At 35.3% G+C, this 17,565-nt stretch overlaps 1 protein-coding gene across 4 annotated transcripts in view; it reads right to left on the reverse strand.

Moving 5' to 3' along the window:
• DOCK4 (dedicator of cytokinesis 4) overlaps positions 1 to 17,565 on the reverse strand; it is a 237,301-nt gene that overhangs the window by 132,513 nt on the left and 87,223 nt on the right. For all 4 annotated transcript variants that reach the window (XM_027658285.1, XM_027658270.1, XM_027658277.1 and 1 more), the window contains exons 2-8: positions 15,716 to 15,799; positions 14,678 to 14,718; positions 13,044 to 13,099; positions 11,523 to 11,619; positions 9,743 to 9,891; positions 8,296 to 8,380; positions 6,479 to 6,630 (exon numbers count right to left, since the gene is read on the reverse strand). In XM_027658285.1, the coding sequence (XP_027514086.1) occupies positions 6,479 to 6,630; positions 8,296 to 8,380; positions 9,743 to 9,891; positions 11,523 to 11,619; positions 13,044 to 13,099; positions 14,678 to 14,718; positions 15,716 to 15,799 (664 nt within the window). The remainder of the gene's footprint in view (positions 1 to 6,478; positions 6,631 to 8,295; positions 8,381 to 9,742; positions 9,892 to 11,522; positions 11,620 to 13,043; positions 13,100 to 14,677; positions 14,719 to 15,715; positions 15,800 to 17,565) is intronic.

Consider the following 17,565-nt stretch of genomic DNA (forward strand, 5'->3'; position numbering starts at 1 on the left):
CATGGCAAAATCCTTAAAACATTTACACAGGTTAACATTGGACCTAGTATCAACTGCTGTTCTACAAATCCACTCCTACTGGCTGGCAGTACTTGCCTAAGGAGACGGTAGTCTTAGACTTTCAAACTATTCATCTACTTACAACTAAATCAGATGATATAAAAACAAATTTGCAAAGCTCTATACTAAATTGGTAAGTCCTGATGATTTTGCTTTTCTCAAACATTTGCTGAGCATGCCAAATTCCAGGAACAGATTTTATAAAAGCATTTAACAACACAAAGTCTGGACCCATACAGGGTATGTCTGAGCTCAAACTAGGATGTTGTACAACCCTAAGTAGACAGTAAAAGCTCAGCCATAGTCAGGAAAACAGGACTGAACTGAAAGACAAACAAGCCTCAAGAGATGTGATCATGGGCCTCTTTCATTTTCCAGCTACAGTAATAACACCATTTTACAATTGCGTGTGGTGAAATATTTCCATCAGGATTCTAATAGTGAAATTAGTTCTAAAAATTAAAAGTGTCATCAAGATAGCTTTTTATTTTCCTAAAGAACAAAAAACCCAATGAATACACAAACAGAACTTGTGACCTTAACAGAAACAAGAGAAGAAGAGGAATGTAAGGCTCAAAAACATAAGAGTGCATAAAACAAAAATTTTATTGAGACAAGTCATATGGCTGTATCATGTTAAAGCAGTGCCATTCACAACTTGCTCTACACCCCACTAAGGGGTTATTACTGTTCTAGGAAAGGAAACTGCAGAGCAGAAGGAGGGGGAGGCAAAGGGAATATGATACCAGAACACACCAGGGAAAACTCTAGGAACCATCAGGGGCTGACTTCAGCTGTTTATTGTTAATTTAAGTGATAGCAAAAATCATTCCTAGCAGCTAGTTTAGTCAGAAAATATGGATATATACATATGCATACATATCAAGTGAAATTAGCATGCACCAGTTAAGTAGAAAATGAATGACTTGCAACTGTAGTCTTAATGCATCAAGTGCACAAGCATGTCATCACTCAAATTTAAATACTTGACTTAAATACTATTAGTTTTCTTGCTTCCGTACAAGTAGAATATTCATGTTCAAAAAAACTTTTAAAGTGTGAAGAGACATATTAGACAACATATAAATATAGAAAGGGTCTGAAAAACAGTATTTATTATTACTATTTATTAGCAACAATAATAAAGTCAGAAATAAACCTGTATTTTATTATTACCTCTAACTTAGTACAACAGAACTGATGTCATTGTGGACACAAACACATTTAGAAACAGTTATTTTTAACAGCAATTTCCAGCAACAAAAAGAAGTCTGGAGTAAAGTACAGTCCCATACTATCCCCCCAAAATGGAAAGTGATCCTAAAAGAGTATTTACCTCTAGTTTAGTAAAGTTAATAGAAAAACATCTCTATTGCCAAAGTGGGTGCTGATCGCACTAAGTCAGGTGCAAGCTGCCACCAATCCAGAGAAATCTTTAGTTAGGAAGTCTGAAGGTCGAAAAGAACCCTAAGCATCACTGGTTTTGTCACTATCTGACATCAGATTTCTTCTCTGTAAAAGTCACTGCGAAATGCATTTCAACATCAGTTTTTCACATCTCACCAGAAAACATTTTATTATCTAATTCTCAGTACATGTTGGAAAAAGAACATTTATACATGTGATAAAGATGAAAAATTATTTAATTTCGAATATAGTGATGATCTATTCAAAACACTAAAAGAATACTAAGACACATTATCAAAACCAGAATAATTGTTTAATGCTTTTATGGCTTTAATTTCTATCTCTTACTTATTTTAAAAAGTGCTATCCTAGAAATGCACTGGTAGGTCACACAGTGAGAACACCAATTTATATGTTAAATTAGAATAATACTCCTTAAACATATACGTTGCCTACTACAACACAATAACAAAAGAGATAACACACCATGTATTCTATTTTAACAAAAAACCATCAGTATATACTGAAGCAACAATAGTAAATTTGTACATATATTTATTACTTTTTATTCATCTACCCTTACAAATATTTTAAGAGCAAATTCAGAGTGCTTTTTCTTATGGATTTTACTCTTAAGGGCTACTGTCAAAAAGTCAGATAACTAACACTGAGAATTTATAGCCTTTATGACTTCGGTACCAACTCTTTCTGAACTTGAAGCCTTAAACTTTATTAAGATCTAAAGTAGTGAAACAGAAAACAAAAAAGAAATAGGATGGATTCAGATCAAAATTGCTTCAGGGTATGCTGAGCAGCTCTTTAATCAATACAATCTATGGATTCTAAGGAGCCATCCAAAATGCCCTAAAGAAGATGCAGACATATCATCAGCTGAACTGTTTTCTAGGTTTTGCTGACTATAACTAGGTGTCTGTAGACAGTAACAGGAGCCTAGAGATGCAATTCACACAAAGACCTTAAGTTTAGATGTCTTTGGAGCTGGATTCCAATCCTAAAGTCCACTGATTCACCATGAAACCTTCTGAAATTAAAAACAAAAAGGAAACGCTAAACGTTAGCATATGTCTTAATCCTGGCATCTTACTCGTCACCGCAGAAAGATACCTTCATCTACACAGATTCCAGAGCTGATGACGTGTCCACTCCTCCCCCTGCCACCCACCTGAAGACATACTTGTATTTTCTTTCAGGACTAATTCTTGCCTAATAACTACACAGAGAAACAAAAGATGATGAAGAGGAGGAAATGCTAAATTTAAATACAAAGCACTTTGAAATTTTTTTTTAATTTATTTTTTAAATAAAGAGGAACAAGAGTGCAGTACAGTTGAAGAACAGATTTATATTAGTAGGTTGGGGTTTTCTTTAAGAAAACAAAAGATCCATGACCAATTTCTCACTCTGCCTTTGAATATTTAAACTTACATTTTCTATCTTCCAAAGAATCTGGGACTGTCTCCTAAGCGACAATAATCTTCATTGTATAAAGTGTAAAAAAGAACAAAAATTACTACTATTCTCCTTTTCCTCCTCTGGTTGTCTTTACAAAGACAAACCGTGGCTAACATTGCATCATGTTAGAATCCAGTCCTGCCAAGAATACTTACTGAACTTAGTTCTTGTGGCAAAACATATGGGTCACAAGTATTAGAGACAAGTTTTGGGCTGACATTCACGGTCATAGTTTTCGATTTGGTATCTAATTTTTTTCTACTCTATACACCTATATTCCTTTAATCTGTTCTTGGAATGTAATGATGTTACATTTTCTTATTAGACACTCAATTCTAGTCCCACTAAATCAAATGTAAGAACTGTTAACACACTGTGTTTTCTGTTCATAACTTGGTTTGTCTCAAGTGCTATGGCACATTTTTTTCAGAGAAAATCTGTAACTGTACAACAACAACAACAAGTTTCACTAGCTTTCATTGCTCAGTGACTGTTCTCTTAGTCCAATCAGTTCTTGGTGTTGCCTGAGAAAACTATAGTTTTACAATGGCCTAAGGACAATCCTATTCTTGCACTTTAACACAAATTTCAGCTATCAGACCATATATTCCCTATGTTATGAAATACCTTTTTTTCTCCTTGTTTTTCCAAAGCACAGAGTTTTCCACGTGGTAACATGCTATCCACATTAATAATAACAGATATTTTCAAAACAAAGGAAGAGCAACATCAAACCCTTTCAAAGTATTTGACACTCTAGTTGATCAGAAAAATCAGAAACTGCAAATCTGCCAAGTCACTATCCCAGAATGAAATTATTTTCTGCATGCTAGTAAAAATTACATCCTCTCATCACTAATGTATAAATACTCAAAATTTAATGAACATATTCTGTATAAACTCTGTTACAATATACAGATAGATTTATGCAAATCCATTGACAAAAAATGTCACTAAGAAAAATGCCACAAAATATCCTTTATACACTGTGTTTCTTGCAGCCCAGTACCCTGAAGAAGCCAGGTGAACTGTGAGCTCAAACATACTCTGTTTCCTTCTGAATCATTTTGGATCAGAGAATGCTTTTTCTAGCACTAGTCTGGAGTGCAACTACTACCTCTTTTTGTAGATACTTGCCCTAACTCAGCATCTACAATTGCAACTCAGTTTAACTGCGATACTTAAACGAATATTTCTGTTCAAACAGTGGAATGCATGAAACTGATAAAACAAAACCACCACCACAACAACAACAACAAAAAAACCCACAAAACCAAAACCCAACAAAACAAAAGGCTGTGGAAAAAGACATCAAATCATTTTAAAAAAATCAGGTAATGTTGCTTCTAGTCCTCCAACAATCTTTTAAAGCTGCTATTTCGATTGTACCCATATGTACTAACAAAAATTATACATTGTACCATACTGTTGTGCACCACGACCAACTAGCTTTGGTTTAACACAGGATAAACTTATTAAGTTAATTCCAGGTCTAGACCAGACAGACCATATAAATCTCCAGCCTGGATACCTCTAAATTCCACAGTTCATTCTGTGATACAGGTATACCTTTAATTTGTTACTGTAACAAATTAGTTAATTTGTTACTCTTGGGTTCAGCTTTTTCAACACATTAAGAGGTTTCTGTTTGTTTCTTGGAAGGGTTTTTTGTTGCGGGGTTCTATCTTTGTTTGCTTTGTACATTTGCAAACTACCATCACAAAGCTTATCCTGTCATTCCACCCATGCCCTAGAAGGCAGTTTGGATTTGTAACAACACGCTTCTTCAAGGTTTGCCAGTCATGGGATGAGGAAGTTCACACAGTAAGCAGTTGAAAACAGGCACTGGAGTCAGGAATCAATAACTAAAGGTCAGATCACAGCAAGCATGTGAGAAACAGCTCTAGAATTTGTGTTTTCATGTAACATGAAATCCAATCCATTTGCTGTCATGCCACCACTACTGCCTTAACCTTGTTCTCAGCAATGCATATCACCCCAAATTGTTTTCTGTCAAAGTCTGCAGCTCTCTCCTAAATCTATCACCTGCTGTGGCATTCACTGAACACAAATGATGTGTCTTGATGCACATTTAATCTTCAGAAACGACAGTAAACTGCATTTTGGTGACTACTGTCTAAATTACAGGCCAGAATGAAATATCAGTATTTAGCAGCTAACACTGTAACAATAGCTGTGTATATATGATCTCACTAACAGTAAAAATTAATGTACTCAGTATACCCTTCCTTCAAAGCACTGGTTAGTTATCTTGCCTGCGCTGCAAAGAACAGACAGAATTTTGTCAAATTCAGCCCAACTTCCACATGGGTCCCCAGATTCCTATTGCCATATGTAAGACAACAACCTGTGGGAAGGACTCCCATGGGAGAAGTTCATAGAGAACTGTCTCCTGTGGGAGGGACCCCACTCTGGAGCAGGGGAGGAATGCGAGGAGTCCTCCCCCTCAGCAGGAAGGAGCAGCAGAGACAACATGTGATGAACTGACTGCAGCTGGGGGGGTGGGTGATGGAGAGAGAATCAGGAACGAAGTTGAGCACAGAAAGAAGGGAGGGGTGGGGAGAAAGATCTTTTAAGTTTGGGGTTTATTTCTCATTATCCCACACTGATATGATTGGTAATATTAATTTTCCTGTTAATTTTTCTGTTTTGCCTGTGATAGTAATTAGTGAGTGATCTCTTTCTGCCCTTATCTTCACCCATGAGCCTTTTGTTCTATTTTCTCTCCCCTGTCCAGCTGAGGAGGGGAGTGACGGAACAGCTGTGGTTGGCTGGAGATCAGGGTCAACCTACCACACCCATCACCCCTGCACAACCACTTAATGGTTCAGACTTCCTGGCATATTCCTCAAACAGAACTTATTAGGTTCTTGCATTAACTGTGCTCTCCTCCTGTGCTCTTATTTATTAAGTGCATAGCAGTTCACTACTGATCACTCCCATGTTTTCTGTTTTCTCTCTTGGCCAATATTCTGTTGAAAGTAGAAATAAATACTAAATATTTAAAAAATCAAAGGTTATCAAGACTCTCACAGAATTTAAGCTCTAGGACTAAAAGAAAAAGAATGGTTCAGCTCCCAGTTGAAAAAATTGGCCAAACAAACCCGAAGTGGATGTGATATTGGGTGAGAATTCATCTCACAAATATGACAGAGCAAGCAACAGTTCAAAGTTCTGAATGTGCACTGACTAGAAGAGAGGAAAATAGATACCGAAAAATGACCTTTAGGTCCCAGCACTAACATTCATTCTGTATGCATATATGTATATATGTTCCTACATAAACAAAACCAACTGAAAACTGAAATAGATAAACAAGAGAGCAAAATATACATTTCTTTAAACCTAAAATTATTACACATAACAACTGAATTTCAGAAAGAAGCAAAAAATTCTCCTAAATCAAGAATATCTTCTTATTATTTCTTAATGTGCAATTTGGTACCTGGATCAAAACATACAGTACATATTGTAAAACTTATGTAAAATCAGTATTTGAGTAAAAACCATATGGTACCTGATGGGTCGATTTTCTTTACTGTCAAAGAGCGAGAAGATTACTTCCAGTTCCTCTCCCAGATTGGAGCACATTAAACTCTTCATCTGAACAAAAAGATGGTGGCTGCTAGCAGGTACTGGTGTGTCTTTTTTCCGATGACGATGTTCCATCTAAAAATACCACAAACAAAGAGGTCAGTTTGAATTAAAATCTCAAAACAAAAAGAGGTAAGAAATGTAATACAGAGCTACTTTCTTAATCCAAATTATTATTTTTTTAATTCAGTATTTATCTGTAAAGGGTTTTTTCTTTTTTTTTTTTTTAATCTGAGAAGAAGAACACAAGGAAGTTACTTTCCCAGTGTTGCATCGCATCATAGTTATCTCCAGGAGAAAAAGAGTGATCTCTAGAAGTTTACCTTTTTTCTACTCTGAAAATTCTCAGACACTTTAAAGCTTTGTGCTGTAACAATACAGTATTTCATAGCTGGTTTAAACAGTTAATGATCTGATATTCTAGTTTTCAAACACATAAAAAATGCTTTTGCAGAAGACTAAATACCAGTATTTTAAAATGGAAAAAAGTAATCACATCCATATTTTACAACCTTTGGCAAACTGCTAAATAGAAGCTAATAAATTATTTTGATTTGACTTCATAGTTCATACCTTCAGCATTTTAATCACCCATTAAGAGCAGGAAAATATTAAGTTGTACTATTTCTCTCTTACATCATACCAAAAATAATTTTAAACTGCATTGTTTCTAAGCTACTTAGCATTAATACCAAGGTTATCTTTTTTCCCCCTTTTTTATTTTTCAAAGTACACTCCATGAGTTCCATTATTAGTGTTCTGAGTTATTTTTCCTCTGTAGGTTTCTTCTTATGTTTAATGGTTCTGCACTGTATTTCATCTAGTGCTTCAACAGGATTCCATAATATTGCATATGACTTTGAAACTACTCAAAGGTATACTGATTCTAGCATGAAGATTTTATTACTAGGCTTGACATTACAACTTATCAACACAAGTAGTTAAAAGTTATAAAAAAATATTATCATTTCAGCTCCACAAAAAAAATATGTGACAATGATACTTCAGGGGTTTTTTTCTATTTAAATACAAAAGTTATCATAAATACAATTTAGTTTAAATGAAAGCTTAAGTCTTAAGCACATAAGGCTCTGAAATGTGTATCTGTAACAGCTGCAGTACTTTAATATAAGCCAAAGCCTACATAAATGAATTGGCAAGTTTTCTTAGATCTCACTGGAGATTTAATCAGAATAAGAAATATCAGTGCTGGTTTTAGTAAACCAAGATGGGCTTTCATACCCAAAGGAGAGCTTTCCTATGTAATTTAACTGCTATTTACATTAATATATTAGAAAAGACCAAGAGCCCAGTGTGATTAATTGTGACAATACTTGTACCACGAGAATATTATTATATTTCCACAACTCTTGTCTAAACGGACTCATGGGCCAGGTAAAGCTCTAAAGAAAAAGAATCTCATAAGCTTTTATTGATGATTAAATTCATGTTACCAGTCTCAATTTTAATGATATATCAGGAAACAAAACTTTTAACAAATAACATGTAAAATAAGCACATGTGCCTACACAAATTTGATACTGAATCAAAGCATCTCATATAGATGTAGAGATGACATAGGTATTCAAAAAATATTTCTTTCCTCATAGTAGAACTCATTACGTTATGAAGCATGAGTTTATTGGATCAGAAAAGGTACTTCTGGTTAAGTAGAGAGCTGCCATCAAACCAAGAGTATGTAATTTAATAGCAAAAGTACTGAGTATTACATTCACATACCAGCCTGTAGAGCTCAGTAATGCTGATCTCTTCAGGATCCACCATAGAATATTCTTTTCTTGGAACTAAGTCAAGTCCCAGCTGTCTGTATGAGAAATGGAATAGGAGTAAGTAATTTCTACATTCAAGAGAAACAAATTAACTCTGCTTCTGATTATTTTTTATTCCAATAAACAATGTTCATGTTAATTGGTACTCTACAGTTGACTTTGGTTTTGGTTTCATGTATTTTGGTTGTATTTACCATTCACATATGACTCCTCCCCTTTCTCCACTTTGCAACATTAATAGAATATGCTTTTCTACAATTTTAAATCTGTTTTACATTGTGGACAATGTACAACGGATATTTCCTTTGTACTATAGTGAACACTGTACGATGTGAGTGCACTAGTACCATCAATTTGAATGACAACCAAGGAAAAGAAGATAAAAAGAAAATCAAATGCCAAAATACCAGCTTATTCTTAATTTGGACTGGATGGTACCAAAGATGCTTGCCTGTATCCCCTGAACAAAATAAAAAAATGAGCTTGAATCAACAGGAATAAAATTTATTTTCAGCACAGCAGCAAGCAATAAATATTAAGAACACATAAGATGCAGTCATGCTGAATTTAGAAAAATTTGAAATATTAGAAAGTTTTTCAAAAATATGTTTTAGAGAGCAGGAACTGATCACTTCAAAAACCTTCACAATTCCAGTCAGTTAGCACAAAATTCTAAGCAGACAGGTAATCATTTACATTTAGTCACAACCTTTTCACTATGTTAAGTATTAGGTGTCAGATAGGCGCAGAATCCCCTGAAATTCTACTAATCTAACAATATTCTACTATTGAATATTATTACATTTCTCCATGGTTTAACTGTATAAATACAGGCTAAAGAAAAGACTTTGGAAACAGCACCTAAATGCCAAAAGGTGTTTCCTTGCTTAAAAAAAAAAAAAAAGGAGTAAGATAATACCATTTGTGTTAGCATGTATTAGTTATTCAGATAAAAGAAAGATGCAGAGCATAGTAGCATAACATATGTCAGAGCTACCCAAGCAGGAACAAAACTGTGTGACACAAGTTAAAAAAGAAGCCATGTCAGCCAATATAGTTTCAGGTAAGGCACAGCACTTTGCTAAATGCATCATACAGGCCAACAGCCAAGTGTGTTTTAAAATGATTTAAAAGGGTGCTGCAGATATTCCAATGCAATTCTCTTATAGACAGCATCACTGCTATGTAAACTACACTGATATAAAAAAAAGTAAAATAAAACAATTAATTATTTTTCACTGTTAAAACATAGTGGACAGAAAAATAATCAAAGTCCATTAAAAGAAAGGTAACACATGTTAGAAATTTGTTCCTTATTTCAGCATTCTACAAATCAGCCTCAAGTGGTGGCCTTAAATCTTATTACATTATTTTCATTTATTGTTATATTTACTCACTCATTGCCCCAATCCAGTCGAGCAGTGATGTGTCGCTTGACATCCTTCATTCGATCATGGGTGAGGTGGCCAACAAGGACCTGCCTTCGCAGGTCTAGGATTTCATTCATTATATGCCACAGCCGGTGAAAGAGATCCCCCTCATTCCTCTGTGAGACAAAAATATAATTGCCTCTACATCACCTGCCTAAGGTGACAATCCTAATAAATACAGATATGGTGAGGAAATGAAGAAAACCCTTTCTTCCCCCTACTTAGCCTTTTTTTCCCCTACATTACTGTGACCATTTTACCAGCACGTTTGTGTGTGTGCATATAAAATCATTTCAGAGCTTACCGCACACCCTGTCTCTGCACCACACTCATTCCAGTATTTCACTCCAACTCCTTATGTCTCATGTTAACAGAGTCTAATGTACACGACAGATATGACAAAAATTCAACAAAAAAGTTGTTACAGTTGTTTATTCCCAGAGCATGTTCATGCTGCTGTGTCATCCAAACTGAATATATGATCTGTAATTCAAGACTATTAGAACTCATGCACCTAAAGGGTAGAAAAGGCAATAGCTCTGAGCATTCCACTCAGACTGCTAAAGTTCTTTAAACTTTTTCTTGCACTGATATAACTGTATACACTACCATCTAACACTAAATAAATAGTATCGTGCAGATAGAATCTTGTCCAGGCAGTCCTTCTTCATCTAACTGTCAAGTAGGAGAAATTACGTGAATATGACTGCTTTAAAACCACATCCTCCTACTCTAATTATATACCAGCAAAAGGCATAAACAATTTCCCATAAAAGAACTTCTGTTTGGGAAGAATCTGTAACTCTTCCTTCACCAATTCTGACTTTACTCGATATAGTTTTTCTGAGAACCTTCAGCTTGAGGAAATTATTACAACCTCCATTTATGTGATGCATCACACAAAGTTGAAAAAACACTCCTTTTCAGATTTGTTCTGTTAATTCTTGCAATAAACCCTAAGCCCACTTCCCTTTTCCTTGTTCCTAAGAATAAAAGGCATTAAAAACAAAGTTCAGCTCCTTCTCCTGCATTATTGCTATAAAAAGCTCAAATTCACTTAGAAGGACCATTACTCTCCATCAATAACTTTTATATTCCAAGGGCTCTGACAAATTGCCATTTGATAAATCTACTCTTTATTTCATGTTCATTCACTTCATAAGCTCACTAAAATGGGCATTAATTTTTTGTTTGTCTTGGCTTTCTCTCTGGAAAGAAAGCAAGCCAGGGTATTTTGAACGTGCAATAACAGCAGTGAAGAAAAATGCTGCCAAAAAAAGAAACAACTGCAGTAAGAACAGGAGGGAAATATGAACATTTTAAGTAACAGAAAACCAAAGAAAAAAGGTCCTACAAAGAGCCCTTGAATTAGAAGCAACAGACAGAAAGGACCTTGTAGGAACATTACAGATAACTAGACACACCGTACATTTTCACAATTTTCCATCAGACACTAGCATACGGACATTTCATTTCTACAGTTAAGAAAAACTGAATAAATAGTAATTCAGGTGCATCTTTGGTCTTGGTATCTAATAATAAGCTCTACTGAAGTAAATTATGTATTGTGAATACATACTGTTCTTAATGTTTAAGAACAGTATTAAGCTCAAAATAAAATTTTCAGGTTAAAAAACAAACTGACGTTTTTTCTGAAATATATACTTCAACTAAGCTAGAGCATTTAAACAACAGCATGTCTTCTGAGATGGCATTAAATCAAAGCGATATTATTCAGGGTACTTGCCACATAGAGTTGTTTCCACATTGTTCCCCAGTCTCTTAAAGTTGATGTCATTTCTGTAATAACAGAATCTTCCGTTGGAATAACCATTTCAAATTGTCTGTAACATGCAGAAAAACACATGATATTACACAAGCATTATTAATGCTATTGAAGTTACTAATATGTAGACTTCGTCCTGCCAACAGTGATGTCTATCAACGAAGATGGGTGCTCCTTCAGACCATGACACTTTCAATTTGTATATTAATTTCATCCCCATGAAAAAACTTGGGGTGAAAATAGTTTAATCCCCATGCAAGGCTTGGTCATAGAGAAATTAAGGTGAGTTTTTTTGCTATGAGATAATCATGTCAAAAACAACTTTCACAGCTTAATAATTCCCATTGTTTCCAAAGGGATCTTGTCACTAGCTTTTCATGCCTCGATTGCTTTTTTCATGATATCTTGTCTCTCTTAGGAAATTAACATAACAATGTGACAGCCCCTGGCTGTGATGTGTGGTAGGGTGTATGGCCTGAATGGGAAATATAAACTAACAAAGAAAATAGAGGCAACAAAGACTGAACTCCCTGCAAGTACTGTCATGGTGTCCACTAACAAAAATTATTTCTCCTTTAAGCTTTATTTTATTGTGATGGTTTACAATTTTATTTCACTGAATGTTCAGTTTTAGCTACAACCACTTTGTAAGGAGAAAGCATCCTAAGGTATGACAAACCACATGTGGTCTGAACTCCATAGCAAACAACAGTGAGTTTAACAGTAATGTAGGGACATTTTCACCTGTGGAAATGAGACTTTTTAAAATATTATTACAATCTTCATGATTATTTCTGCCCATTACAAAAGAAAGACCTTCTACTCATTCACTCATGCTCCCAAAATAAAGGTCACATACAATTAATATTCAGGCATCCATTTATTGTGAGAAATGTCTTTAAGTAAACAGGTTTTAAACTGTTTTGTACCAGTTGTCCATTAATAAGTCCAAATAAAGGATACAATGTGAACACTCACAAATTAAGTAAAACTTTGGAAAAAACCGTTGAGCTAAGATCACTGACAAAAGTTTTTTAAAATTGATACCATCAAAGTAAGTATTACATTAAAAAAAAAATTTCTTTCAGTCAGAGCATTTGATTTCCAAAACAAAATTTTAAAACTCATCTTAACCAATTATTCTGTTTTTTATCAACTCTTCTAAAAACGACATCAGTTTTTGTCAAAAATAAATATTGGCTTTTTATCATACGAAGAAAAGAAGAAAAGGAAAAAACATCTCTATTCATTTACAGTTTTAGTGAAATCTTTTGCCATTAAACTGATACATTATTTTTGCCTTTTCAAAATACATCACTCCAATTTTCTGACCACGAAGGAGTATCAGGTTATCTAAGGACAACCATTTCAAGTCCTGTGGCAGTAAACTGAAGTTAAGATATCATTTCTTTGTAACCAAAAGATCTTTGATACAAGTAACTGATCACATTTAAATATGTGAAATCAGAACATGTCACCTACCCTTTGTTCTTAACACATGCATTCTTCAAATGAATGTAGTTAGATGGAAATATGCCCTGAAAAATAAAACCGTTTAGGTAAAAGAAGTCCCATTACATGAGTTTGGCATACCATTTAGTACCAAAACACATCTACTATGTAGAGGCAACTGCCCTTGTAAATGCTCTTACTCTTCTGTAATGCAAAGCAGTTCAGGAGAGCGTCTCCCAAGGACAGTAAGACATACAGCCTTGCAGGTGTTACAGTATGCCAGAAAACAGGATGGCTGCATATGCACACTTACTGCAGCCCAGCTGCCACAGATAATTTTTTTGAGTGTCAAAGTTGGTAGAATAACAAGACAGGAATCTTGACAGAGCCGTACCAATAACAAGGAGTTAGTTACAAGGCGCTCTTATTATTTTACTTTCAGAGAGACTCCCTTCAAAAATCCAACTCAGAAAACTGTTCACATTCACATTAGGAAAGCAGAAAATATACATCTCATCTCTTCACACATCAAGTCATGTTTAGAAAACCTATTCATAACTTCTATTGCACATTTGACAGACCACAAAGCAAGACTGACAGCAAGCATGTGGTAAGAATTGCAACAAAAGACACAGAAGATGCAATAACAAACCACAACTGCTCCTGCTTTATAAATGAAATTGTAATATATATCAATGAGGTCAAAGTACTAAACATCAGATTAGGCTCTCTGGCTAAATTTATTTTTCACATCGACCTTCCATATAAAAGCAAGGAAATTTATGTGAGCACAGACTGCAGGCCTTAGCACAAAAGGCCAATGGCTTGACATGAGCCCCGAGATACTTCTGAAATTAAAGTATATGTGTCTTATTTTGCTGAAGAGTCTTGGAAATTAAGAGAGAAAAAGAAGAACAAAGCTTACAATGCAAGTTAAAGGATCAATAGATGATTTAAGATCCTTCTTTCCCATGAAAAACAAAATCTTTACAGTCCCAGAGGTAAGAGAACAGGACAGATTAAGAAAATAGACAAATAAGACAGATAAAGCTTAAAATACATTCAACACAGACACTGAAATACAAAATTCATAACTTTCCATGTCGGAGTGCAGAAAAATAAATCAGTGAAATCTGGTTTAGAGTACTATCAGCTATGCTACTATGGAAATCAAAGACTACACATCAAAAGAAAATAAAATGAACCATATATTTTACATGACAACACATATCTTTTATTCAATTGATACTCTACACGTGGCTCCTACAAACTAGCTGTCTCCACTGATTGCTCTAAATTCATTCATAGAATTAAGAAAAACAGGCAAAATTTAACCAACTTCTCCAACAGTATTTACAATTCCTATTTTCAGTAGTCTTTTCCCTTCAACTTAACTTCCTTTGAGTTGAAAATCTAAAAATCAGAAACGAAATAAAATTCATCAGAACCTTGGATTTGTAAAGTGTATCATTCTAATACACAGAAGCATTTCAGAAGGGTAATCCACGTCCAAATCTAATTAAAGCAATATCAATAATACACTTAACACTAAGCCCTAGTTTTCTCTTAAGAGTAAATATCATATACTTACATGCAGACTATAAACTCTTAAAAAGTAAATATACGTTTTTGCCAAAGAATGCAAAGCTGCAATTGACCTTTACCTTAACGTTCGGATTTTTTAAGGCAAATCCTCTGTACCACCCTGAGAAGAAAGAACATTTTGGTTTTTAGAGTACGCAAATCAATTCCATATGTAAAACAGATTTCATCTTTCCCTTTTGAAAAGATATGACAATTCCACAGTGCTGTCAGACCGCACTCATCTAAAAGACTTTCCATATAGTGAAAGGTATTTCATTTAAACCAGATCATATTCGGATGACTTCATTCACACCATTTCAGGAATTACTCTTTAACTCTGTATGCCTAAATGTTTCTAACAATGCAGGTATTTTCTGCATTGGACACCATACCAGTCAAAACCAAAATGGTTTCTTACTAGGTGTAAACATTTAGAAATCATTTTTGGACTTCACGTTCTAAATTTATCAACCACATTACTATACAAAATTTATAATACACCTTATTCAAAATAATAGATCCTATGCCTTCTAAAAGAACATTTCTTACAAGATTAACCATAAATAATCCTGGTATGAAACAAAAAAACCCCTATATAATCCCAAATGATAAAAAAAATCAAAATGACAGACAAGCCTTATGTGTGAAAGAGGCATGAAAAAAAATGCAACTTTATTTCTCTTACACTAGAAACAGACATTTGCTAAAATTATATTTGCATTTTCTACCTCAGAACAGATGCAAAAGAGAATGTTTCCACTGCTTTAAGATTCAAACTTGTGACTTTGAATTAATTTGATAGTGTCTTAATGACAGCCAGGCTTCCCTCAGAAATACCAAGAAAGCAGAAGATCACAATGAGAACTCCTCGCTGTTATAACTCTTACCCTCTATATAAGTTTATTAAACAGAGAGATTAAATAAAAATGAATGAACTGCAAATTAATTATTATAGAGATTAGAGTTAACTGGAATTGTGAAAAAAAATTAAGAGCCCAAAATGTGTTGCATTATTTACTTTTAAAATGTGTTAATTTAAGAAAATAAATTAATAGTAATGGGGTTCAAACCACCATATCAAACTTAATTATCCCTAGAATTCCAGCCTGTGAACTCACCATCGCATTTCTCTAATATTTGAACGGTGTCTCCAATCTCCAGTGATAGGCCATGTGGGACTGTCCCTCGAAAACCAGCTATTACTGAAAAAGATGATAAGTTTCAATTATTCACAAAATTAAAATATAAATTATTATTCCTATTGTTAACAAAAATAGTATATTACTAGGGAAAGTTACGTGTTAGAACAAACAAGCTACTAAAATTTAATAAGCTGTGGAAAGAAACAGAGGTTAAGCCACCTTTATGAGCAGAAAATTTAAAATTCAGGACTTGGGAAAAAACCTAAACACTTACAGCCCTACCATACATGAATGGAAAGCTTATACCGGAGAACACTATTAGCTAGACCATAAGAACCCCAAAGGACACAAAGTGTTTTATTCCAAATGCTTACACTAACACATGTCAGACCTCAGAATTTTGCAAGCTGAAAGTGCCAATATGTGCCAATATTTTTGTTGCCATCTATATCACTCACACGCCATGATAAGAAAAATCTTATTTCATATTCGCTTAACAGATGCTATAGACCCAGCACTCCATACAATATCAAATGTGAGGAAATAGTTAGGGAGTGGAGACCAGTAAAGCATGTTGTTCACTCCAATACATTAAGTACACACACAGTTTCCCCTCCAGCCTCGCCAAAGCCAGTGAAGGAAGGTCATGAGCTCAGGTTGGGACAAGAGCTACAGAAATGGGCTTCCTTTGCTGGAGATGAAACATGCTTCAGAAACAAAACATCCATCAGAGCATGTTCCCAAACATCAAGTCTTATACTGTTAGTGCTAAAACAATAGCCAGCTATTTTTTTCACTCAGCATCAAAATAGAATACTCAAAAGCCACTCAAAATGCTCATTCCTACAAATGCTAAAAATCCATTAACATGTGCGGTGGGTTGACCTTGGCTAGACACCAGGTGCCCACCAAGCTGTTCTATCACTCCCCTTCCCAGCTGGATTAGGGAGAGAGAATAAAACGGAAAATGACTCATAGGTTGAGATAAGGTAGTTTACTAAAACAAAAGCAAAAGTTTGCGCATGTACAAGTGAAGACGAAAATTATAAAGTTTATTCTCTACTTCCATTAGCAAGTGATGTTTGGCCACTTCCTGAGATGTAGGGCTTCAGCAGTTTCTCAGAAGACAAACATTGCAAACAACTAATGCCCCCCTTTCTCCTCCTTTACTTAGCTTCTATATCTGATCTGACATCATGTGGTATGGAATATCATTATGGTTAGTTTGGGTCAGCTGGCCTACTTGTGTCCCCTCCCAGGATCTTGCCCTCAATGAGGAGGGGAGGAATGTTGAGAAACAGTGCTGATGCTGTGCCATCACTGCTCAGCAGTAGCCAAAACACTGGTGCATTATCAACACCTTTCTAGCTACCAATACAAAGCACAGCACTGTAAGGGCTGCTATGGGGAAATGAACTTCAGCTCAGCCAGACCCAACACAGCCTAAGGAGCTCACATCTCTGTGTGGCCCAGGCTACACTGCAGGGCCTGTTCACAGGCATGATCCTGCTACTGACTGCCATGGGAGCTTTGACCTACTCCATCTCCAGCTTGGGTCAGTTTACCCCTCCTTAGCCAACCTGGTGTCCTGTGGGTTACCAGACTGATGTTGCCCTTAGCTTGAATGCCCACTCAGCATCGTGGCCTGCAGCCCAGAACTCCTGTACTCAAGCAATCCATCGGGCTCAGCACCCCCAGCAGCTGAGACTACAAGTACACACTACTTGGATTCCAGACACCCACCACAGCTGCTCTCTCACTCCCCTCTGCAGCTGGACAGGGGAGAGAAAATACAACAAAGGGTTCATGGACTGAGATAAGGACCC

This window comes from Corapipo altera, unplaced genomic scaffold (assembly GCF_003945725.1).
Source record: "Corapipo altera isolate COAL_440 unplaced genomic scaffold, ASM394572v1 1, whole genome shotgun sequence".
Lineage (NCBI taxonomy): Eukaryota > Metazoa > Chordata > Aves > Passeriformes > Pipridae > Corapipo > Corapipo altera.